At 47.5% G+C, this 24,912-nt stretch overlaps 1 protein-coding gene across 2 annotated transcripts in view; it reads left to right on the top strand.

The window, feature by feature from the left end:
* Nucleotides 1–24,912, top strand: part of LOC144597575 (polypeptide N-acetylgalactosaminyltransferase 16-like) — a 132,291-nt gene that overhangs the window by 10,663 nt on the left and 96,716 nt on the right. For both annotated transcript variants that reach the window (XR_013547761.1, XM_078407068.1), the window contains exon 2: nt 17,307–17,482. Coding sequence is in view for 1 of the 2 variants with exons in the window: in XM_078407068.1 (XP_078263194.1) it covers nt 17,307–17,482 (176 nt within the window). In the remaining variant the exon portion in view is untranslated. The remainder of the gene's footprint in view (nt 1–17,306; nt 17,483–24,912) is intronic.

Raw genomic sequence — 24,912 nt, 5'->3', positions numbered from 1 at the left:
GGACCGTCTGCAGAAGAGACCTGGGTTCCATCCTGACAGCGGGTGCTGTCCGTACGGAGTTTGTACGTTCTCCCCATAACCGCTTGTTTTTTTTCCCGTTGCTCCGGTTTCTTCCCACACTCCAAAGACGTACAGGTTTGTAGGTTAACGTGGCTTCGGTAAAAATTGTAAATTGTCCCTCGTGTGTGTCGGCGCGGACCCGGTGGACCGAAGGGCATGTTTTTGCGCTGTATCTCTAAACTAAACTAAAATACAACGTGGAAACAGGCCCTTCGGCCCACTGAATCCGCGCAACCAGCACCAACGGCAATTTACAGTCTTTACCGGACTACCCAGGGAAAACGCACGCGGTCTCACGGGGAGAACGTACAAGCTCCGTACAGACAGCACCCGTAGTCAGGATCGAACCCGGGTCTCAGGTGCTGTTAGGCTGCAACTCTACCGCTGTGCCACCGTGCTGCCCCCTAAAGGTAGATGGCACCTTTTCTCCAGAGTAGGGCAGTCTAAAACTATAGAAAATGTGTTTAAGGTGAGAAGGGAAAGATTTTTCGGAAACCTGAGGGGCAAGATTTTCATGCAGAGAAATGACTGAGCTGCCAGAGGATGTTGTAGAGGCAGGTATAATGACAATATTTCAAAGAATTTAGGCAGGTACGGCAGATAGGAAAGGTTTAAAGGGATACCGGTAAAATTCAGGCTAGTGAGACTTGCTCCTATAGACATCTAGGTTAGCATGGATGAGTTGGGCCGAATGATCTGTTTCCGTACTGTATAACTATGCACCCACCCACACAACATGTCTGACCTGGCCCCTCCACTCCACCACCCAGCTCACTGCCCCCAACAACTCCCTCAGACTGGCAACTTGCCAACTGAACCATCCTACCACAACTGGAGAGCACAAGTATCTGAACTATTATCTACCTCATTGGTGACTCTCGGACTATCCTTGATCAGACTTTATTGGCTTTACCTTACACTAAACATTAGTTATTCCCTTATCATGTATCTGTACACTGTAAATGGCTCGATTGTAATCATGCATTGTCTTTCCGCTGACTGGTTAGCACGCAACAAAAGCTTTTCGCTGTACCTCGGAACACGTGACAATAAGCTAAACTAAAAAGAAGTTATGGAGGCTTATCTGTCATATCCAAGAGACAGGAGATGGGTAAAGGGTGATTAAAGATGTCATAATTTAAACAATTAAATTCTTACTTGCACCAGCTCAACAGGTTTGTGTACACAATAGATAATGTAATAAACCTCCTCCTTCTCTCCAGCCAATCTAGCTCGCGCATTCTCGTCATGCCCCAAACTTGGTGACTACTGGACAGTGGTTTTTAAAACCATCAGTGAAGTCCTCGGGGTGACAGTGAGGCTTTGCCCACTTGTCGCTGTATTCGGCGTAACAGATGGAACTTTGGGTTTAAATGCAAACCAATCTGACATCATTGCATTCACATCACTTTTGGCCCGTAGGAGAATTTTGCTGGTCTGGAAAACTACAACTCCTCCATCTGCTGCTGCTTGGCTAGAGGACGTAATGAGTTTTCTAAAACTAGAAAAGATCAAATTTACACTGAGGGGGTCTGTGAAAAAGTTTTATTCAGAATGGGAACCTTTTCTGTCATACTTTGAGAATCTAAAAGTAATACCCACTGACTGAGGGCACTTGATTGTAGTTGGGAATCTGCCTTTAAATTATGTCTTACTTTTATTTATTTACTTATTTTTGTTTACACAATTGCCGATTACCTCACAGGATGGCTGATGCATTATGAATGAGAGAATCCTGAACCATCTGACATGTTGTAGATATGTATGGGCCTGCGCCTTGGAAGATTGCTGTCAAATTGTGCATTTGTATTTGTGATATGATGTATTGTGAACACATCAGCTGCAAAGGGGTGTCCAGGGAGGGTGGGTGAGGGTTATTTTTGTTCTTATATATATAAAGAACAAAATGGAGGGGAATGTAATGCATTACGTTTTTCGTATTGTATCTTTCCTTCAATAAAAATAAATATTTAAAAAAAAATTAAACAAACAAAAAAAAGTTCAATAAATAAAAAAACCAATATAGTGCAAATCAAAACAAAGCCCGTAAAAATGTCAGATTGCGGTTCGAGGTTTAGTTGGAGTTCGTAGTGTTCAATGGCCTGATGGTTGTTGGGAAGAAGTTCTTCCTGAACCCGAACGGCACAGTTTTCAGACCCCTATACAGATGCTCCTCGACTTACGATGATCCTCGACTTACGATATCTCGACTTTACGATGGTGCAAAAGCAATACACACTCAGTAGAAACCGTACTTCGAATTTTGAATGTTGATCTTTTCCCTGGCTGGCGATACGCGGCACGATACTCTCTGGTGATGCCGGGCGACGGCAGCGAGCCACAGCTCCCAGTCAGCCACGCCATCACCAGTGTAAACAACCCATACTCTGCAGTGTACGGTGTTACCAGTGTTTTTTGAATACATTGTATTGTGTTTTGTGTTTTTGCATCCCATCATGTCTACAAAACGCCCATCTGTGTCTCCTGCTTCTGGTGAGAAGAAGGAGGAAGGCTAGGCTAGGCTATGATGTTGGGTAGGTTAGGTGGATGATGTTGGGTAGGTTAGGTGGCTATGATGTTGGGTAGGTTAGGTGGCTATGATGTTGGGTAGGTTAGGTGGCTATGATGTTGGGTAGGTTAGGTGGCTTTGATGTTCGGTAGGTTAGGTGGCTATGATGTTGGGTAGGTTAGGTGGATGATGTTGGGTAGGTTAGGTGGCTATGATGTTGGGTAGGTTAGGTGGCTATGATGTTGGGTAGGTTAGGTGGCTATGATGTTGGGTAGGTTAGGTGGCTTTGATGTTCGGTAGGTTAGGTGGCTATGATGTTGGGTAGGTTAGGTGGCTTTGATGTTCGGTAGGTTAGGTGGCTATGATGTTGGGCAGGTTAGGTGGCTATGATGTTCGGTAGGTTAGGTGGATGATGTTGGGTAGGTTAGGTGGCTATGATGTTGGGTAGGTTAGGTGGCTATGATGTTGGGTAGGTTAGGTGGCTATGATGTTGGGTAGGTTAGGTGGCTATGATGTTGGGTAGGTTAGGTGGCTTTGATGTTCGGTAGGTTAGGTGGCTATGATGTTTGGTAGGTTAGGTGGCGATGATGTTGGGCAGGTTAGGTGGCTATGATGTTCAGTAGGTTAGGTGGCTATGATGTTCGGTAGGTTAGGTGTATTAAATGCATTTTCGACTTACGATATTTTCGATTTACGATGGGTTTATCGGAACGTAACCTCATCTAAGTCGAGGAGCATCTGTACCTTCTTCCCGATGGCAGGAGTGAATTGGCCAGGGTAGTGTGGGTCCTTGATGATGCTGGCTGCCTTTTAGAGATAGCAACTCCTGTAGATCCTTTTGATGGTGGGGAGGTCAGTACCCGTGATCGATTGGGCAGTGTTCACCATTTCTTGTGATCTCCTTTGTTCCTGGGTATTCAAGTTGCTGAAACAGGCCGAGCCTGAGGCCACCTGTTACATCCAAGAGTGCCCGAGGATATAGGTATCTGCACTTTCACACCTCTGGTAGTTTTCACCATCCTAAAATATCTTAAATCACCCACTTAAGCGTTTTTGGCAACTAGTTGCTGCCTCGACACAGGAAGTGCGACATGCAGTTTGGGACCTCGATTGCCACCTCGTCTGTAAAATAAAGCCTTCATCGTTATCGTACACCCTCAGCCATGTGCTAGACTGGCAGCTATGGGTTTGTGCTCAATTCTCAGGAACATAATTGAACTCCTGAGCATCCAAGTGCAAGGTGAGGTGCACCGCACAACACCACACCATGGGCTTCTTCATGGTACATGGTTTCCACTACTTGTCACAATCCTGCGCCTACTTTAGGGGAGGGAACATGTGTAGGAAGGAACTGCCGATGCTGGTTTGACACTGAAGATAGACACAAAATGCTGGAGTAACTCGGTGGGGCAGGCAGCATTTCTAGAGAGAAGGAATGGGCGATGTTTCGACCCAAAACGTCGCCCATTCCTTCTCTCCAGAGATGTCGCCTGGCCCACTGTGTTGCTCCAGCATTTAGTGTCCATCTGAGGGGAGAGAAGGTTGGGTTTGCCTTTGGTGCATGACTGTATCATTACTCGGTTGAGCTCTGAGACCAAGGTAGTGGGGGGCCGTTAGCATGTGTGGATAACGACTCCAGCTTGGGACAATGGTGTCTGGAGAGATTGCAAGGGGAAGGGATTATTAAAACCATAGCTGTGCTTTTCCTTGGCTGTGTGTCTGCACCTATTTCTGGTGTGTGTCCATTCCTCCCGGACTTAGAATGTGTGCGCATGTTTTTACTTTCAAACAACACCGCATATTCAGCCAGGACAATTAAAACATTGGGAAGGGAGTGGTGGAGTGGAAAGGTCCCAAAAGAAATATGATATTCTGCGAGGTTACTGGTAATGGAGAGAAAGTCACATGCACTTTTTGTAAAATAAATAAATGCTTGTAAAGTGACGGTATGGTGTCTGGAGAGTTGGGATGGTTAATGGATGGGGTTTCTTTATCCAGTCCAATATTACTGACACTGAGGTTCACCTATTAACTTGGAATTTAAAAAAAGAATAGTTTGATTCGAAACAGATGGGGGCCACTCCATGGAGGGTAAGAGGAGGTTGTGTTCACCCGTCCACACTCTGCATGGATGTTTGAAAGCAGTGCTGGGTGAACTGCAGCAGCCATGACACTGGATTGCCTTGGAATATTATTTAACTAATATTCCCAATCTAAAGGGACCTCAGGTTTCACCAATGCCAAACTGTTGAGTATAGTTGAGTATAGGAGCAAAGAGGTCCTTCTACAGTTGTACCGGGCCCTGGTGAGACCGCACCTGGAGTACTGTGTGCAGTTTTGGTCTCCAAATTTGAGGAAGGATATTCTTGCTATGGAGGGCGTGCAGCGTAGGTTCATTAGTTTAATTCCCGGAATGGCGGGACTGTCGTATGTTGAAAGGCTGGAGCGATTGGGCTTGTATACACTGGAATTTAGAAGGATGAGGGGGGATCTTATTGAAACATATAAGATAATTAGGGGATTGGACACATTAGAGGCAGGAAACATGTTCCCAATGTTGGGGGAGTCCAGAACAAGGGGCCACAGTTTAAGAATAAGGGGTAGGCCATTTAGAACGGAGATGAGGAAGAACTTTTTCAGTCAGAGAGTGGTGAAGGTGTGGAATTCTCTGCCTCAGAAGGCAGTGGAGGCCAGTTCGTTGGATGCTTTCAAGAGAGCTGGATAGAGCTCTTAAGGATAGCGGAGTGAGGGGGTATGGGGAGAAGGCAGGAACGGGGTACTGATTGAGAGTGATCAGCCATGATCGCATTGAATGGTGGTGCTGGCTCGAAGGGCTGAATGGCCTACTCCTGCACCTATTGTCTATTGTCTATTGTAACAGCAACTTATATCGTACCAAGATGCTCCACGGGGCATTATCAAGCGCTATCTGACATTTTTGGGTCAACTTTGATATATACATATTCAAAGTCTACTTTGATATATACATATTCAAAGTCTACTTTGATATATACATATTCAAAGGTCTTTTATTGTCACATGTACTAAGTAAGGTACAGTATAAGAAAATAACTGCAGATGCTGATACAAATCGAAGGTATTTATTCACAAAATGCTGGAGTAACTCAGTGGGACATGCAGCATCTCAGGAGAGAAGGAATGGGTGACGTTTCGGGTCGAGACCCTTCTTCAGACTGATTAAGGTACAGTGATATGTGAATTACCACACAGCCATATGAAAAAAACCCCAATAAAAACACACCAATACATAAAAGTTAACATAAACATCCACCACAGCAGATTCCCCACATTCCTCACTGTGATGGAAGGGAGTAAAACCCAAACTTCTTCCTCTTTATTCACCCGCGGTCGGGGCAGTTGAACCATCCGCCGGGGCGATCGAAGCTCCCGCAGCTGGTGGTCGAAGCTCCCGCCTCGGGGCGGTCGAAGCTCCCAGCGGCTTGGAGTTCCCGAAGTCGGACACTAACCAGAGACCGCAGGCTCCATGATGTTAAGTCCGCAGGCACCCACAGTTGGAGGTCCAAGATCGATCCCTGGCAGAGCGATCGCGGGCTCCACGATGGTAAGTCCGCAGGCTCCCTTGGTGGAGGCTGCCAACTTCTCGATGTTAGGCCGCAGTGCGGATATGGGGGAAAAAATTGTGCATCTCTGTCAAGGTAAGAGATTAGAAAAAGTTTCCCCCAACGCCCCCAATCCCCCACCCCCCACATAAAACACGTATACTAAAAAAACAACGAAGAAGGTGTCAGACAGACTGTTGGCGAGGCAGCCATTGTTGGCGTCACCCTAGTACCTAGTACCTCAAGTATTTCATCATTTATTTTCCATCAGCCTTGGCTTGTCCACTACCATAATTGTCAGAGCTCTCAACCATGTCACTATTTCCCACACTTTGGCTCTCAATGCACTTCCATCTTTCCCATGACATTCAAGGAGACTGTCCAGCCAAACAAAGCCTGGAGTAGTCCCATTCCCTCACGGTTTCCCTGTAACTAGTCTCTCTCATTTGCCCATTGACTCCAGCCTAATTCTCCTGCTGCCCACCTACACCAGGCAGCAAATTAACCCGAGCCCAGTCACGGGCTGAACCTCCAAACCTCACGCTGAATACACGCAAGGTCAGGATTGAACTCGAAGCACCGAAGATGTGAACCAACAGCATGTCCTGTTACTCCCTGTGCCACCCAGCCACAGCAAGAATGGGTGGCTTTGTCCTCAACATCTAACCCAACAGCCTCCATATTCAAAAGATTATCCTCCATATTTATCCTCCAGGCGACACAGTGGTGCAGCGGTAGAGTTGCTGTCTCACAGCGCCAGCGACCCTGGTTCGATCCCGACTACGGGTGCTGTCTGTACGGAGTTTGTACGTTCTCCCCGTGACCTGCGTAGGTTTTCTCCGAGATCTTCGGTTTTCTCCCACACCCCAAAAACGTGCAGGTTTGTAGGTTAATTGGCTTGGTGTAAATGTAAAATTGTCCCTAGTGTGTGTAGGGCAGTGTTAGTGTGAGGGGATCGTGGGTCGGTGGGCCGAAGGGCCTGTTTCCGCGCTGTATCTCTAAACTAAACTAAACAAAACAGCTTCCGCCAGCTTCAATGGGAATTCATCACTGAATGCATCCTCTTTCCCTTTCAGCACTCTAGCATCAACATTTAATGCACTTTATCACGCAACCACATGGCACAACCACCGACTTAATGCCCTTGCCAGTGCAACACTGATCAACGCTGCCCCTTGCAGTGTGTCACAAAGCCAAAGGCGACGGGCACTTCAGTTAGTACTGGGGAGTAGAATTAAGAGCAGAACCCAGAGTTGAAGCAAAGCAAAAAAAGCATTTGCATCTTTTATTAGCTCAGCTCTGATAGTTCACACTTTTTCTGAAGTTCTTCTTTCCAGCAAAGTACTTGCACAATTTGTCTCAGGGAAGAGTCAGTAAAAATCCAAGCCTTGCATTTGCCAAGATGATTGCACAAAAGCACCACAGCAAAGGGTCAAATATAACAGTTCTGAATTTATTTGGATAAAAGAAACAGCACAAATCAGTGCTGGAACTAAGAAGCTGCCAGTCCAATTATATGGACTAGCACTAAAGTGATCACCCGACTGTACTGACTGCAAGGGAATCCCTGATGGCAGAGTGACTCCCGACTTCTCAGCGGTTTGGCATATGAATACAGTGCCATGAAAAACCCGAGAGGCCTCCATTGTGTCTGGAAACATGGTCAGCAGGGGCGCCTTGCAAGTAAGACTGAAGCGCAGGGGCTGATTACCACCCACCCACCGTTCTACTAGCTAATGGTACAGTCCCTAGGGAATAAAGTTGATGGCTTAAGGGCAAGGCTTTTAGTCCGAAGGTTTCTCAATTCATCACATGGAGCCGAACGGAGGCGCCGGGAAAAGTGAGAGGCAAAAACGTCTGCCTCATGGAAAACCTTTGTGGTGCTCAGATGTAGCGGTCCTATCCAACAGTACGGTGCCGCAGTGGTAGAGTTGCTGACTTATAGCACCAGAGACCTGGGTTCGATCATGACTGTGGGTGCTGTCTGTACGGAGTTTGTACGTTCTCCCCGTGACCTGCGTGGGTTTTCTCCAAGTTCTTCGGTTTCCTCCCACACACCAAAGACGTGCAGGTTTGTAGGTTAATTGGCTTGGTTTAAAATTGTCCCTAGTGTGTGTAGGGTAGTGTTAGTGTGTGGGGATCGCTGGTCGGTGAAGACGGTGGGCCGAAGGGCCTGTTTCCGCGCTGTATCTCTAAACTAAACTAAACCCCTGCTCTCCACACCTGGTACACCAGGCAGTGAGATGCCAACCCTTCTACCTCCAGAGGGAATTCACCTCCATTATCAAGACCGGGGTCTACATCCCACCCAGGGAGATGTTCATCTAGCACTGCTGGAGCTGCATGCTGTGGTCAACTTGGTATAACTTAGCACCTTTCCTATCAGAGCCAGGGACTCCAACAAGCCCAGTTTGAAGAACTCACTTCCAAACTAACGCCAGCACGTGTACTGCAAGGACAAATGTAGGACGTTCTTTTGGGAAGGAGATGAGGAGACATTTCTTTAGTGGTGATGAATCTGTGGAATTCTTTACTACAGAAGGCTGTGGAGGCCAAGACAGTGGATATAATTAAAGCAGAGATAGATAGATTCTTGATTATAGACAATAGGTGCAGGAGTAGGCCATTCGGCCCTTCGAGCCAGCACCACCATTCAATGTGATCGGGGCTGATCATTCTCAATCAGTACCCCGTTCCTGCCTTCTCCCCATACCCCCTGACTCCGCTATCCTTAAGAGCTCTATCTAGCTATCTCTTGAATGCATTCAGAGAATTGGCCTCCACTGCCTTCTGAGGCAGAGAATTCCACAGATCTACAACTCTCTGACTGAAAAAGTTTTTCTTCATCTCCGTTCTAAATGGCCTACCCCTTATTCTTAAACTGTGGCCCCTGGTTCTGGTCTCCCCCAACGTTGGGAACATGTTTCCTGCCTCTAACGTGTCCAACCCCTTAATAATCTTATTTGTTTCAATAAGATCCCCTCTCATCCTTCTAAATTCCAGTGTATACAAGCCTAGTCGCTCCAGTCTTTCAACATATGACAGTCCCGCCATTCTAGGAATTAACCTAGTAAACCTACGCTGCACGCCCTCAATAGCAAGAATATCCTTCCTCAAATTTGGAGAATAAAACTGCACACAGTACTCCAGGTGCGGTCTCACTAGGGCCCTGTACAACTGTAGAAGGACCTCTTTGCTCCTATACTCAACTCCTCTTGTTATGGAGGCCAACATTCCATTGGCTTTCTTCACTGCCTGCTGTACCTGCATGCTTCCTTTGTGACTGATGCACTAGGACACCCAGATCTCGTTGTACGTCCCCTTTTCCTAACTTGACACCATTCAGATAATAATCTGCCTTCCTATTCTTACCACCAAAGTGGATAACCTCACACTTATCCACATTAAACTGCATCTGGCATCTGGGGAACCAAAACAAACTGTGACGTCATAACCTCCTCTCTGACTGGCAGTTTACCTCGTCTTTCAGTACTAAAAGAAGAACAACGCAGTCAGATCAAATCTTTCGCACCGACTCTAAAGAAACTTTGTGATACTAGATGGGCGTCCAGAAAGTCAGCAGTAGATGCAGTCTTGCAGAATTCATCAGCACTGGTAGTTGCTCTACAAAGAATTCTGGATGGTGAGATTACAAACTGTACACCTAAGCAGCTCGCTGAGGAAAAGGGTATACTGGAAACACTCAGTACTTATGGATTCTTAGTTGTTATATTCTGGAGTAAAGTGCTAGACAAGGTTTTCAATTTATCCACACATTTACAGAAAAGTAGTCTAGATCTGGTAACGGCTTCTCATTTGATTCAGCTTTTTTGAAAAAGATATGAAAAATATGCGAAATGAATATGAATCCCAATTCAAAACGTTTTTTATTGTGTTTTGATTTTAAATACAAAATAACAATTATGTTACGGTAGCGCAGCGGTAGAGTTGCTGCTTTACAGCGAATGCAGCGCCGGAGACTCAGGTTCGATCCTGACTACGGGTGCTGCACTGTAAGGAGTTTGTACGTTCTCCCCGTGACCTGCGTGGGTTTTCTCCGAGATCTTCGGTTTCCTCCCACACTCCAAAGACGTACAGGTATGTAGGTTAATTGGCTGGGTAAATGTAAAAATTGTCCCTAGTGGGTGTAGGATAGTGTTAATGTACGGGGATCGCTGGGCGGCACGGACTTGGTGGGCCGAAAAGGCCTGTTTCCGGCTGTATGTGTATGATGATATGATATGATGATATGATGTACTTCCTTTAAAACTGTATCTTCCTTGTGTTTTGATTTTAAGCACAAAATATAAATGCATAATGAGTTTTAAATTGTTTGGTATGTGTCATGGCGCCTTTTTTTATGTGCTCGTTCGCCCTAACTTTAGAACCTGGCTATGCCCCTGATTGTTTTATACACCGATCAGCCAAAATATTATGACTTGATGAGCCAAAACATTATGACCATCTCCCTAATATGCTGTTGGTCCTCCGTGTGCAGCCCCATACGCAGCAGGGTGCGATGCAATGTGTATTGTGACACATTCCTCCCGTGACCACCATTAACATTTTCTGTGACTTGTGCCACAGTCGACCTTCTGTCGGTTCGGACCAGACGGGATAGCCTTCGTTGCCCTCGTGCATCGATGAGCCTTGGGCGCCCAACACCCTGTCGCCGGTTTGTGGTTTGTCCCTCCTCGGACCACTGTCGGTAGGTACACCACTGTCGACCGGGAGCACCCCACAAGCCTTGCCATTTCAGAGATGCTCTGACCCAGTCGTCTGGCCATGACAATTTGGCCCTTGTCAAAGTCACTCAGGTCTTTACGCCTGCCCATTTCTCCTGCATCCAACACATCAACTTCAAGAACTGACTGTTCACTTGCTGCCTAATATATCCCACCCCTTGACAGGTGCCATTGTAACAAGATAATCAATGTTATTCACTTTGCCTGTCAGTGGTCATAATGTTTTGGCTGATCGGTGTATATCTCCCCAGTTTCCTCATTGATTCCTTTGCAGTAGACTCTACAGATGGCACATAATTAAAGCCACTGTGGACTTGTGGTGAAAGAAAGGAGCGTTTCTGCCACTGGTTCTGTTGCCAAACAGCAGACTAAATTAAGATAGACCATGTTGGATCTGGAGATCAGAATGATGTGGATCCAATCCAAGAGTTGAAGGAGAGCATGTGGGAGAGGGGAATTGGAGAGTTACAGGCTAATGCGGGAAATACAGATAGTTACTGAAAGCTAGACACAAGCTGCTGGAGTAACTCAGCGGGACGGACAGCATCTCTGGATAGAAGGAATGGGTGACGTTTTTGGGTCGAGACCCTTCTTCAGACTGGGAGCCAGGGGAGAGGGAGATACAGAGATAAGGAAGGGGAAGGTGTGAAAACTAGACATCAAAAGAGGTGGTCAAGGAAAATGCAGAATAGATCATTGTAAGTTAGGAGAAAGTAAAAACAAAACAAACAGATACAATTTAATCAGGGGGGCAGTCAGACTGGTCGGACAACTGGGAAGGGGGAGGGATGGAAAGAGAGGGAAAGCAAGGGTTACTTGAAGTTAGAGAAGTCAATGTTCATACCGCTGGAGTGTAAGCTGCCCGTGAAATATGAGGTGCTGTTCCTCCAATTTGCGCTGGGCCTCACCCTGACAGTGGAGGAGGCCCAGGACAGAAAGGTCAGTGTGGGAATGGTAGGGGTTAAAATGTGTAGCAACCGGGAGATCAGGTAGGTTCAGGCGGACTGAGTGGAGGTGTTCAGCGAAACGATCGCCAAGCCTGCACTTGGTCTCGCCGATATACAGGAGTCCACACCTGGAACAGCGGATACAGTAGATGAGGTTGGAGGAGGTGCAAGTGAACCTCTGCCTCGCCTGAAAGGACGGTCGGGGGTCCGTGGACGGAGTCGAGGGGGGAGGTATAGGGACAGGGTGTTGCATCTCCTGCCGTTGCTGCAGGTTACTGAAAGTTAGCTTCGTGAATGGAAGAAGAGTCAAGTCAAGTCAAGTCAAGTCAATTTTATTTGTATAGCACATATAAAAACAACCCACGTTGACCAAAGTGCTGTACATCTGATTAGGTTCCAATGGGAAAAAAAGAAAAGAAACATACAGTAGTACGCAAACAGTTCACAGCGCCTCCTCAATGAGCCTCAAACGCTAGGGAGTAGAAATATGTTTTGAGCCTGGACTTAAAGGAGTCGATGGAGGGGGCAGTTCTGATGGGGAGAGGGATGCTGTTCCACAGTCTAGGAGCTGCAACCGCAAAAGCGCGGTCACCCCTGAGCTTAAGCCTAGACCGCGGGATAGTGAGTAGCCCCAAGTCGGCCGACCTGAGGGACCTGGAGTTAGAGAGGGGGGTTAGAAGATTTTTGATGTGGGGGGGGGGAGTGTCCATTTAGGGCTTTATACATGAATAGGAGGAGCTTGAAGTTGATTCTGTACCGTACAGGGAGCCAGTGGAGAGAGGCCAGAATCGGGGTGATGTGGTCCCTTTTACGGGAACCCGTCAGGAGTCTCGCTGCGGCGTTTTGGAGAGAGAAGGGAACAATGAAGGGAAGGAGAGCACAATAGAAAGTCAGGGACAGAAGCCCATGCACATAGGAGCACAGCACAACAGTGCATAGAGTAACTCCTAATCCCCCTGCCCCCCATATTACCTACCTGCCCACCCTGTCTATGCCTCTTGCCCCATTTGTGGGGGCGTATCAGTCACATCAGTGCCCACATTACTGGAATGGATACATCATCCTCAGGACTAAAGGTCCGCCTTATAGAAAATAAATGTAGTCTCAGATTTTCCACCGTGATTCCTCACTTCAACTTCACTCGGAATTTCAGATGGATTCACCAAGCAGAAAGACTCAGAGCGAGTTCCCTCCTCCAACCTCATCTACTGTATCCGCTGTTCCAGGTGTGGACTCCTGTATTTCGTCGAGACCATGCGCAGGCCCGGCGATCGTTTTGCTGAACACCTCCGCTCAGTCCGCTTAAACCTAGCTGATCTCCCGGCTGCTAAACACTTTAACTCCCCCCCTCCCATTCCCACACTGACCTTTCTGTCCTGGTCCTCCTCCATTGTCAGAGCGAGGCCCAGCGCGAATTGAGCGGAAGCCAAGGGGTGGGGGAACTGAGAGAGGATGATAATGTGAAAGGGATTGGGATTCGTCGTGGTGGATCAAGAGAGCGGGATCAGAAGCAGAAGCCGTGGGAGGAGAGATATGTAAAGAGAGAAAAGGGCAATGGGAAGAACAATGGGAGCAAGAATGGAAGGAAAGCAAGGAGAGTGTGGCTAGCAAGGGGAATGAGAGAGCGGGAGAGAGGAAAGAGATCAGAACCACGAGTAGAACAAATAAGGCTGAGCACAAATTGACAGGAGAGAGAATTTGTGTGAGAACAAAGCACATATAAAACAAGGAAAGATAACACAATAAATGAACAAACAAGGAAGCATCGGAGGCTGAGGAAAAACACAACTGAATTTTATAAAACTACTAGACCAAGTGGACCCGTTGGGCCCAAACCTCTCCTGCATTTGGTGCAGCAACCTCTCCTCCCCCCTCCCCCTCCCCCTCCCTCCCCCCCTCGCCCCCCTCTCTGCCCCCTCCATCCCCCCTCGCCCCCCTCCCTCCCCCCCTTGCCTCTCCCTCCCCTTGCCCCTCTCCCCTTCCCCTCCCCTTCCCCCCCACTCCATCCCCCTCAACCCCCCCTTATCCTCCCTCCACCCCTTCCCCTACTCCCTTTCCCCTCCCCCTTCCCCTCCCCCCCACTCCATCCCCCTCAACCCCCCTTATCTTCCCTGCTCCCCCCCCCCCTCCCTCCCTCCCCTCCCTCCCTAGGAGATAGATTTAAACTTTAAAATGCGAATATCTTAAAAAATATAACACCGATTTCAATGAAACTTCTTCCATCAGCACCAAAGGGACGACGGTGAGCAAGGTGGGCCTAAAATTGCCGCGCTATCGTGTACCGATTTGGCTGTCGATCAGGAACAAACAAACAAACACACGAGAGTTGTAGTGTATAGATGAGGCATGGATTGGGCAGATAGAACTTTTTTTCCATGGAGAAAATGTCAAATACTAGAGGACATAACTTTAAGGTGAGAGGGGGAAAACTGAAAGGAGATCTGCAGTGCGTTTTTTTAATGCTGAGTGTGAGCTTGGAGTGGTGGTGGAAGCAGATGTAATGATGGTGTTTAAAAGGCCTTTAGGTCAGTACATGACTATGTAGAGAATGGGGTGATGTGGATCATATGCAGGCAGAAAGATCTGTTTATTTTGGCATCATGTTTGGCACAGACGTCGTGTACCGAAGGGCTGTTCCACACAACTGATCAGAGCACTGAGGAAGCACAGTTTGGAGAATGTGTAAGGGAGAGTGCCTCGAGGGCAGAGGCCATGTGTATACATTTTCCACCCAGTTCAACATCTGATCAGATACATTATGCATGTAATGCCCCAGTGAATCATTTGGTGAAATCAGAGACTGCTTTCATGCCAAGACCATTACAGAAGGAAAATATTTGCGCAGTACTTTTGTTGGAACATCCCATGGTGGATGGTGGGAGCCTTTGTCACAGAGTGCAGTCAGCTTTAGTGCCTTTCGAGATGGGGAGTACGTTTGCTTTGGTTCCCAGCAACACATTTCAATACTTTTCCAATACTGCTTCCAGCATATTACCGCTTCAGCTGGAGGGTGCCAGTTTTGTTTTTAATTAAGCGTGAAGAGCCTTTGCAAGTATGAGACGAAATAATCTTTTTTTTTGTTGTGCTGTTCTTAATCTCGGAGTGCCCAATGTGTTTCAGAGTCACTGACGTCCTTTGGAATGAAGAAACAGCGTTGAGTAAGGTGGTAGGATCTATATATATCTGTAAAAGTAGTGTGACCGTCTGGTAGGCAGTGACTAGATTTTTTTTTAGATTTAGAGATACAGGGCCCTTCGGCCCACCGGGTCCGCGCCGCCCAGCGATTCCCGCACATTAACACTATCCAACACACACTAGGGACAATTATTTTACATTTGCCCAGCCAATTAACCTACATACCTGTACGTCTTTGGAGTGTGGGAGGAAACCGAAGATCTCGGAGAAAACCCACGCGGGTCACGGGGAGAACGTACAAACTCCGTACAGACGGCACCCGTAGTCGGGATCGAACCTGAGTCTCCGGCGCTGCATTCGCTGTAAGGCGGCAACTCTACCGCTGCGCCACCGTGCCGACTAATACTGGCTGAGTCCGTATTGTTCAGTGAAGAAAGTTGTCTAAGGTCACAACAGGATCTGGATCAACTGGGAAGGCAAGCGAAGAAATGGCAGATGGAATTTAACTCGGATTCATGCAAAGTGTTGCATGTTGCGAAGTTAAACCCGGGCAGGACTTATACAGTGAACAGCGGGTGCCCTGCCTGGGAAGTGGTGTCGAACAGAGAAACCTTGGGTACAGAGTTCCCTGAAAGTGGCAACTCAAGTAGACAGAGTGTTGAAGGAGTCATTTGGCATGCTCGCTTCAGTGGTCAGGGCATGAGTACAAGAAATGCGATGTCACGTTACAGCTGTACCGGAAGTTGGTTAGACCACAATTGGAGTCCTGTGTGCAAGATGTAGGAAAGATGTGATTAAACTAGAAAATAATTAGGCAGAAAATATTCACAAGGCTATTGCCAGGAGAGAAGGGTTTGAGCTATGAGGGGTCATAGTCATAGAGTCATGCCCCAACTTGCCCACACCGGCCAACATGTCCCAGCTACACTAGTCCTGCCCGCGTTTGGCCCATATCCCTCCAAACCTGTCCTATCCATGTACCTGTCTAACGGTTTCTTAAACGTTGGAATTGTCCCAGCCTTAATTTCCCCCTATCTGGGAGAGATTGGAAAGGCTGGGACTGTTTTCCCTGGAGTGAAGGAGACGGAGGGGTGAACTTATAGAGGTTTATGGAAATCGTGAAGGGCGTAGATAGGGTGAATGATCACGGTCTTTTCCCAGGATGGGAGGCTAATGCTAGGGGACATCATTTTAAGATGAAAGTGGAAAGATTTAACGGGGAACGTGAGAAACAACGTTTTCACACGGAGGATGTTGGGTCTATGGAACGAGGTGCCAGAAGAAACTATTGCCGATTTACAATTACAATGTTTAAAAGATATTTCGACAGGTACCTGGAAGGATAGGTTTAGAGGGATTTGGGCCAAACGCAGACAAACGGGTCTGGCTCAGGTATGGTATGGACGACTTCGGTCAAATAATTTGTTCCCTTGCGTTATGATGCTATAATTGGGGTATAATTTCTACCCTCCGAGATGTTAATGTTAAGCGAAAATGACAGGCTATTGGAAGTGCCAAGGACAGAGCGAGACTGCCAATGTTGTTATTAATGAAAATATTCAAGTTTAACCAGACTCGGAGCTGAGGCAAGTGAGTCCACTCTGGCCCACTGGGCAGCACTTACACACTGGGCCATGAGGGTGTGAGTTCAAACTACACAGAGGGACGGTGGGGGGAGGGGGGGCACATAACCAGTTCATGTCTTGGTTACTCTCGATTATTGCTGGGCAATAGAGTGATACAGTGTGGAAACAGGCCCATCAGCTCAACTTGCCCACACTAGCCAACATGTCCCGGTCCCACCTGCCTGCGTTTGCCCCATATCCCTCCAAACCTGTCTTATCCATGCACCTGTCTAACTGTTTCTTAAATGTTGAGATAGTCCCAGCCTCAACTACCTCCTCTGGCAGCTTGTTCCATACACCCACCACCCTTTGTGTGAAAAAGTTACCTCTCAGATTCCTATTAAAACTTTTCCCCTTCACCTTAAACCTATGTCCTCTGGTCAAGAGACTCTACCTGATCTATTCCTCTCGTGATTTTATACACTGTACGAGTTCCTCAATGGAATAGAGTCCCAGTCTACTCAACCTCTCCCTACAGCTCAGACCCTCGAGTCCTGGCAACATCCTCAGAAATCTTTGCTGTACCCTTTCCAGCTTGACAAACTCTTTCCTATAACGCGGTGCCCAGAACTGAACACGAGACACTAAATGCGGCCTCACCGACGTCTTGCACAACTGCAACATGACCTCCCAACTTCTATACTCAAGCAATTAGACCCATCAAAGATGTGAGAGAAGTGAACACTCTTTCATTCTTCTTACAGGTAACCGGAATGCCACCACTGGACAAGAACAATCTGCAGACTTTCGAGGAGAAGGCTTATCTCTCCAGCAAGCTGCTGAGACTTGGCGAGGATCCCTATGGACACCATGCCTTCAACCAACAGGAGAGTGAGAAGCTTGCCAGTGACAGGGTGATCCGCGACACCAGGCATTACAGGTACTGGCAGCTGCAGATCGGTCGGTCACCCAAACACTGTCCAGCTACAGTCACACTTTAGTTTATTGCCACGTGTGCATCATGTACACCATGTGTACAGTGAAAAGCTTTTATTGCGTGTCATCCAATCAGCGGAAAGACAACACACGATTACAATCAAGCCATTTACTGTGTAGAGAGAGATACGTGATAAGGGAATGACGTTTAGTGCAAGGTAAAGCCAGCAACGACCGATCAAGGATAAAGTAAGAAATGCTGCTGTAGGAATAGAGATTTAAGAGTGTGGAGCAATTGTAATATGTGATTGTAGATCTGCTTCTGTGGCTAGCACGCAGAATAGTCACCTGGTTTGGGCACCATCTTGGGCTGAGGGCCTGAGGACCGTATCTTATCCTGGCAGATCCTGATTATTTTATTTGCCGAATATGGGCTTGACTGCAATTACCCGTCTCCAGAAGGTGGTGGTTGTCTGCCTTGTCTCGGAATGAACTGCAGATGCGGGTTTAAACCGAAGATAGACACAAAATGCTGGAGTAACACAGCGGGACAGGCAGTATCTCTGGAGAGAAGGAATGGGTGATGTTTCGTGTCAAGACCCTTCTTCATCCGTCGGGGCGGTCGAAGCCCCCGCGCCAGGGCGGTTGAAGCTCCTGCGGTTTGGAGCCCCCGAAGTCGGTCTCTGACCAGAGACCGCGGGTTCCACGATGTTAAAGTCTGCAGGCACCCGCCGTAGAGCTCCGAGGTCGATCCCTGGCATATGAAGAAAGACTGGATAGACTCGGCTTGTACTCGCTGGAATTTAGAAGATTGAGGGGGGATCTTATAGAAACTTACAAAATTCTTAAGGGGTTGGACAGGCTAGATGCAGGAAGATTGTTCCCGATGTTGGGGAAGTCCAGAACAAGGGGTCACAGTTTAAGGATAAGGGGGAAGTCTTTTAGGACTGAGATGAGAAAGTTTTTTTTCACACAGAGAGTGGTGAATCTGTGGAATTCTCTGCTACAGAAGGTAGTTGAGGCCAGTTCATTGGCTATATTTAAGAGGGAGTTAGATGTGCCCCTTGTGGCTGAAGGGATCAGGGGGTATGGAGAGAAGGCAGGTACAGGATACTGCTACATCGACGACTGCATTGGTGCTACCTCTTGCACCCATGCAGAACTCACTGACTTTATACACTTCACCTCCAATTTCCATCCTGCCCTTAAATATACCTGGACTATCTCTGACATCTCCCTCCCGTTTCTGGACCTCACCATCTCCATCACAGGAGAAAAATTAGTGACGGACATTTATTACAAGCCCACCGACTCGCACAGCTATCTGGACTACACTTCTTCCCACCCGGTCCCCTGCAAAAAGTCTATCCCCTACTCCCAATTCCTCCTTCTACGCCGCATCTGTGCCCGGGATGAGGTGTTTCAGACTAGGGCTTCCGAGATGTCCTCGTTTTTCAGAAAACGGGGCTTCCCCTCCTCCATTATAGATGAGGCTCTCACTAGGGTCTCTTCTACATCCCGCAGCTCCGCTCTTGCTCCCCATCCCCCCACTCGCAACAAGGACAGGATCCCCCTCGTTCTCACCTTCCACCCCACCAGCCAGCGGATCCAACATATCATCCACCAACATTTCCGTCACCTACAACAGGACCCCACCACTGGCCATATCTTCCCATCCCCTCCCCTCTCTGCATTCCGCAGAGACCGTTCCCTCCGCAACTCCCTGGTCCACTCGTCCCTTCCTACCCAAACCACCCTAACCCCGGGCACTTTCCCTTGCAACCGCACGAGATGCAACACCTGTCCCTTTACCTCCCCCCTCAACTCCATCAAAGGACCCAAACATTCTTTCCAGGTGAGACAGAGGTTCACCTGCACCTCCTCCAACCTCATCTATTGCATCCGCTGCTCTAGATGTCAACTCATCTATATCGGCGAAACCAAGCGCAGGCTCGGCGATCGCTTCGCTGAACACCTGCGCTCGGTCCGCATTAACGCCACTGATCTCCCGGTGGCCCAGCACTTCAACTCCCCCTCCCATTCCCAGTCTGACCTCTCTGTCATGGGCCTCCTCCAGTGCCATAGTGAGGCCCGCCGGAAATTGGAGGAGCAGCACCTCATATTTCGCCTGGGCAGTTTGCGGCCCGGTGGTATGAACGTCGACTTCTCCAACTTCAGATAGCTCCTCTGTCCCTCCCTTCCCCTCCTCCTTCCCAGATCTCCCTCTATCTTCCTGTCTCCACCTATATCCTTCCTTTGTCCCACCCCCGACATCAGTCTGAAGAAGGGTCTCGACCCGAAACGTCACCCATTCCTTCTCTCCCGAGATGCTGCCTGACCTGCCGAGTTACTCCAGCATTTTGTGAATACAGGATACTGAGTTGGATGATCAGCCATGATCACATTGAATGGCGGTGCAGGCTCGAAGGGCCGAATGGCCTACTCCTGCACCTATTTTCTATGTTTCTATGTTTCCATGATACGAAAAGACGCATCTCCGTCGAGGTAAGAGATTAGAAAAAGTTTCCCCCAACCCCCACCCCCCACATAAAACATGTTAAAGAACACTAAAAACATACATTTAACACATACTAAAAAAACAATGAAGAAGAAAGGGAGGGACAGACTGTTGGCAAGGCTGCCTCCTGGCTTGTGCTTTCTGGGATCAGGAGGTGAGCTTGTGGTTCCCACATCGCAGCAGTAATTTGTAGGCAAAGTAGGAGAAAAATTATAGGGCTCCATTTTTGGCGCCATGCCCTCTGCTCTCTCTTGAACACTGGAAAACATGTTCGGTTGCTTGCCGTCAGAAGCTAGACTTTGTCCTGTCCTCACTCAATGTCACACTAATTGGAAGATCAGTTTCAGATACAGGAGGCCAGGCTGAATTGTGCTCCCCCTGGTCCAGCACCGATTCACTCCTTCCTTGGTGCACTTCCATCGTCATCTCCATCTGGAAAGAGTTAATAAGTCCACCCTGAAATCTGCTCATGTTATACAGTTTTTCATCATTATGCTGTATTGTAGTTGTTGTAATCAACATTCAACAATGCATGTTGAATTTATTTTAAGTTTAGAGATACAGCGCGGAAACAGGCCCTTCGGCCCACCAAGTCCGCACTGACCAGTGATCCCCGCACACTAACACTATCCTACACACGCTGGGGACAATTTACATTTATACCAAGCCAATTAACCGACAAACCTGTACGTCTTTGGAGTGTGGGAGGACACCGGAAATCTCGGAGAAAACCCATGCAGGTCACGGGAAGAATGTAGAAACTCCGTACAGACAGCGCCCGTAGTCGGGATTGAACCCTGGTCTCTGGCGTTGTCAGTGCTGGAAGGCAGCAACTCTACCGCTGTGCCACCGTGCCGCCCTGACCACTGACTTGTTGAACTTTTTACCACGCTGCTCAGGTTACTCATTTCTGTGAAAGACATATAATTATCCAGAGGCACATGCTTCAGAGAATTTTAATCAGTGGCAATGTACTGGAGCTGCAATAGATGTAATCAGAGAGGGCGCCATCTTTGATTTGGGGTTACAGAGGCACCAAACTGACCACTTGTTTACAGCCTGTTTGCCAAAGGTGTTGCCAACACAAAGTTGGCCAACAGTACTGGATTCGAAGGACCGAGTCTGTTTCCTGGAAGAATGTTACCGCTGGGGAGACCCATCCTGAACTGTGCCATCTTCAGTTTGGACACACAATGCTGGAGTAACTCAGCGGGACAGGCAGCATCTCTGGAGAGAAAGAATGGGTGATGTTTCATAGAAACATAGAAAATAGGTGCAGGAGTAGGCCATTCGGCCCTTCGAGCCTGCACCGCCATTCAATATGATCATGGCTGATCATCCAACTCAGTATCCCATACCTGCCTTCTCTCCATATCCCCTGATCCCTTTAGCCACAAGGGCCACATCTAACGCCCTCTTAAATATAGCCAATGAACTGGCCTCAACTACCTTCTGTGGCAGAGAATTCCACAGATTCACCACTCTCTGTGTGAAAAAAAACTTTCTCATCTCGGTCCTAAAAGACTTCCCAGTTATCCTTAAGCTGTGACCCCTTGGGGTTACAGAGGCACCAAACTGACCACTTGTTTACAGCCTGTTTGCCAAAGGTGTTGCCAACACAAGTTGGCCAACAGTACTGGATTCGAAGGACCTAGGCTGTTTCCTGGAAGACTGTTACTGCTGGGGAGACTGCTGGTCGAGACCCTTCTTCAGATTCAAAGCATCACCCATACCTTCTCTCAGAGATGCTGCCTGTCCCGCTGAGTTACTCCGGCATTTTGTGTCTATCTTCTGTTCAAAGCAGTATCTGCAGTTGCTTCCTTCAGTTTAGTTGCTGCTAGCTGAGTTTTAGTCATACAACAGCAGCACAGTAGGTATCAGCTGGATAATTCATTTGATTTGTCCAGACCAGGCTGACCAACATATCCCAGACAGAGTTAGAGCAGGACCCAATAACAGAAATCGTTTCCAAATAATATTTTTTGTTAATGGCTGGTTGAGGAAAAAACATTGTTCACAAACACTTGGGTGAATTCTCCTGCTGTTCTTTAAAATATCCTGAAGGGGTCTTGTACATTGTGTAGGAATGAACTGCAGATGCTGGCTTACACTGAAGATAGACACAAAATGCTGGAGTAACTCAGCGGGCCTGGCAGCATCTTTGAATAGAAGGAATGGGTGACGTTTCGGGTTGAGACCCTTCTTCAGACTGAGAGTCAGGGGAGAGGGAAACACAGAGATGAGGACGGGTAAGGTGTGAAAATGAGACATGAAAGGGGATGAGGCTCAAGGAAAATGTAGAATAGATCATTGTTAGCTAGAAGAAGGTGACAACGAAGCAAACAGAGATAAAATTTAACCAGGTGGATAGTCAGACTGATCGGAGAACTAGGAAGGGGGTGGGATGAGAGAGAGGGAAAGCAAGGGTTACTTGAAGTTAGGGAAGTCAATACTCATACCGCTGGGGTGTAAACTGTTATTCATAACGCTTTGGCAGCTTAGTTTTAATTTAACTTAGTTTTAGTTTTAACTCCTCATTCTAGAGGCAGCATCTTGAACATTAAGGCACTCCTTTGGTACCTGTGTATTTGTCGGGCACATGCACTGATGCCTCTTAAGCCCACAACCTTTGACACAGATGAGAGTGCTGGCAATGTTTGGTTCGTGAACCAGAGCTGATGAAATCCTGCAGTGGCAATCGAATTTATTGGCATCTTTATCTGACTCCATGCAATTGGTGCGTTTCATTATTAACAACTGTTTCCAACTTGTACAGATACAGATACATACTATCAGGATGTGTCATAGCTTGGTTTGGCTACTGCTCTGCCAAAGATCACAAAAAATTGCAGAGAGTTGTTTATGTAGCCAAGTCCTTCATGCAAGACACCCCCCCCCCCCTCCTCCTCCCCCCCATCAACTCCATCTACACCTCATGCTGCCTCAAAATCAAGGACCATTTTCATCCCAGTCATTCCCTCTTCTGCCCTCTCCCATCAGGCAGATGATACAAAAGCTTGAAAGCAAGTACCACCAGATTCAGGAACAGCTTCTTCCCACCATTACAGTGGCGCAGCGGTAGAGTTGCTGCCTTACAGTGAATGCAGCGCCGGAGACTCAGGTTCGATCCCGACTACGGGCGCCGTCTGTACGGAGTTTGTACGTTCTCCCCGTGACCACGCAAATTTTCTCCGAGATCTTCAGTTTCCTCCCACACTCCAAAGACATACAGGTATGTAGGTTAATTGGCTTGGTATAAATCTAAATTGTCCCTAGTGTGTGTAGGATAGTGTTGGTGTGCGGGGATCGCTGGTCGGTGCGGACTCGGTAGGCCGAAGGGCCCATTTCCGCGCTGTATCTCTGAACTAAACTAAACTAAATTAGCCGAGAGGATGGAGGTGAGCCCCCTTGAAACACTGCCGTTCTCCCGGTGAAGATGCTCCCACAAACCTCTAGGGGAGAAAGCTCCAGGACACAGACCAGAGGAAGGAGGAAAGAGAAGCAGAGTTCACATTTCCTCGCAGCTGGGAAAGTGTTTAAAGTGGCAGTGAGAAGGAGAGGTGAAGAGAACAGAAGGAACATCTCTGATGGGGCGGAGATGAGAGGGGGCCTCATTGAAACGTCAAATAGTGAAAGGCTTGGATAGAGTGGATGTGGAGAGGATGTTTCCATTAGTGGGAGAGTCTAGCACCATGGTCATAATTAAGGAACGTTCCTTCAGGAAGGAGATGAGGAGGAATTTCTTTAGTCAGCGGGTGGTGAATCTGTGGAATTCCTTGCTTCAGAAGGCTGTAGAGGCCACGTCAATGGATATTTTTAAGGTAGAGATAGATTCTTGATTGGTACAGGTATCAGGGGTTATGGGAGAAGACAGGAGAATGGGGTTAGGAGGGAGAGATAGATCAGCCATGATTGAATGGCAGAGTAGATTTGATGGGCCAAATGGTCCTATCCCTTATGACCTTATGAGACCAAAGATGTCAGGTATTGATGCAAGCCAAGTCCTTCATACAAGTCAGCCCCCCAACTCCCCCATCAACCCATCTACACCTCATGCTGCCTCAGTTCAGTTGATGATCACAATGTAGATGTTTATCCTGGCAATCAGTCCCATCGAATGCACTGATGTTAATAAGTGGCCAGCATCCGCTCTCTCTTTCTGTAACAACGAGAAATTGTTTCCCCTAGGCAAAGACGACTCTTTCCAAAATGAACAACTTCATAATTTTCCCAAATTATGCTCCGCTTGCCAGCTTTTTGCCCGCTCCCCGACCTATCACTATCTCCCTTTGTACTCCGCCCTGCAAAGTGGTTATTGATTCGGTGGACAGAACTCCAATCCCATGAGTAACTTTATATTCTTATCTTTACCGAAAGTGCATCTATCTCCTGGTTTCCTGAACCTAGCTTATTGCAGTCTCTTGCTCTTGTTACTGTGTAGCTTTGGCAGCGCCCTTTAAGTGGCGACTATTTGCATACCTTGGGTATACAAGCAAAGAATTTCACTGTGACTTTTGTCACTTCAATTCAATTCAATTCAATTCTAAGATTACCATGAATAAACAATGATACTCTTATACATTTCCCAAACTTACTGCCCTGACTAAATGTCGAGCACCTTCAATATTAGAGTCCCGATCTTTGTTGTTCTACTGAGGCATTACCATTGTGGCCATTGAATCAAATGTACTTTGGATTTGTGCTTTCAGTTCGTCTATTTTGCTTTGAATGTTACTTACATTCCGATACCGAACCTTTACACTCTGAAGCAGATTACTTGGATGTTAAGTGCAGGAAGGAACTGCAGATGCTGATTTACACTGAAGATAGACACAAAATGCTGGAGTAACTCAGCGCGACAGGCAGCATCTCTGGAGAGAAGGAATGGATGATGTTTCGGGTCTTCAGTCTGAAGA

This window comes from Rhinoraja longicauda, chromosome 10, assembly GCF_053455715.1.
Source record: "Rhinoraja longicauda isolate Sanriku21f chromosome 10, sRhiLon1.1, whole genome shotgun sequence".
Lineage (NCBI taxonomy): Eukaryota > Metazoa > Chordata > Chondrichthyes > Rajiformes > Arhynchobatidae > Rhinoraja > Rhinoraja longicauda.
This window is presented reverse-complemented; position numbering and strand designations above follow the sequence as displayed.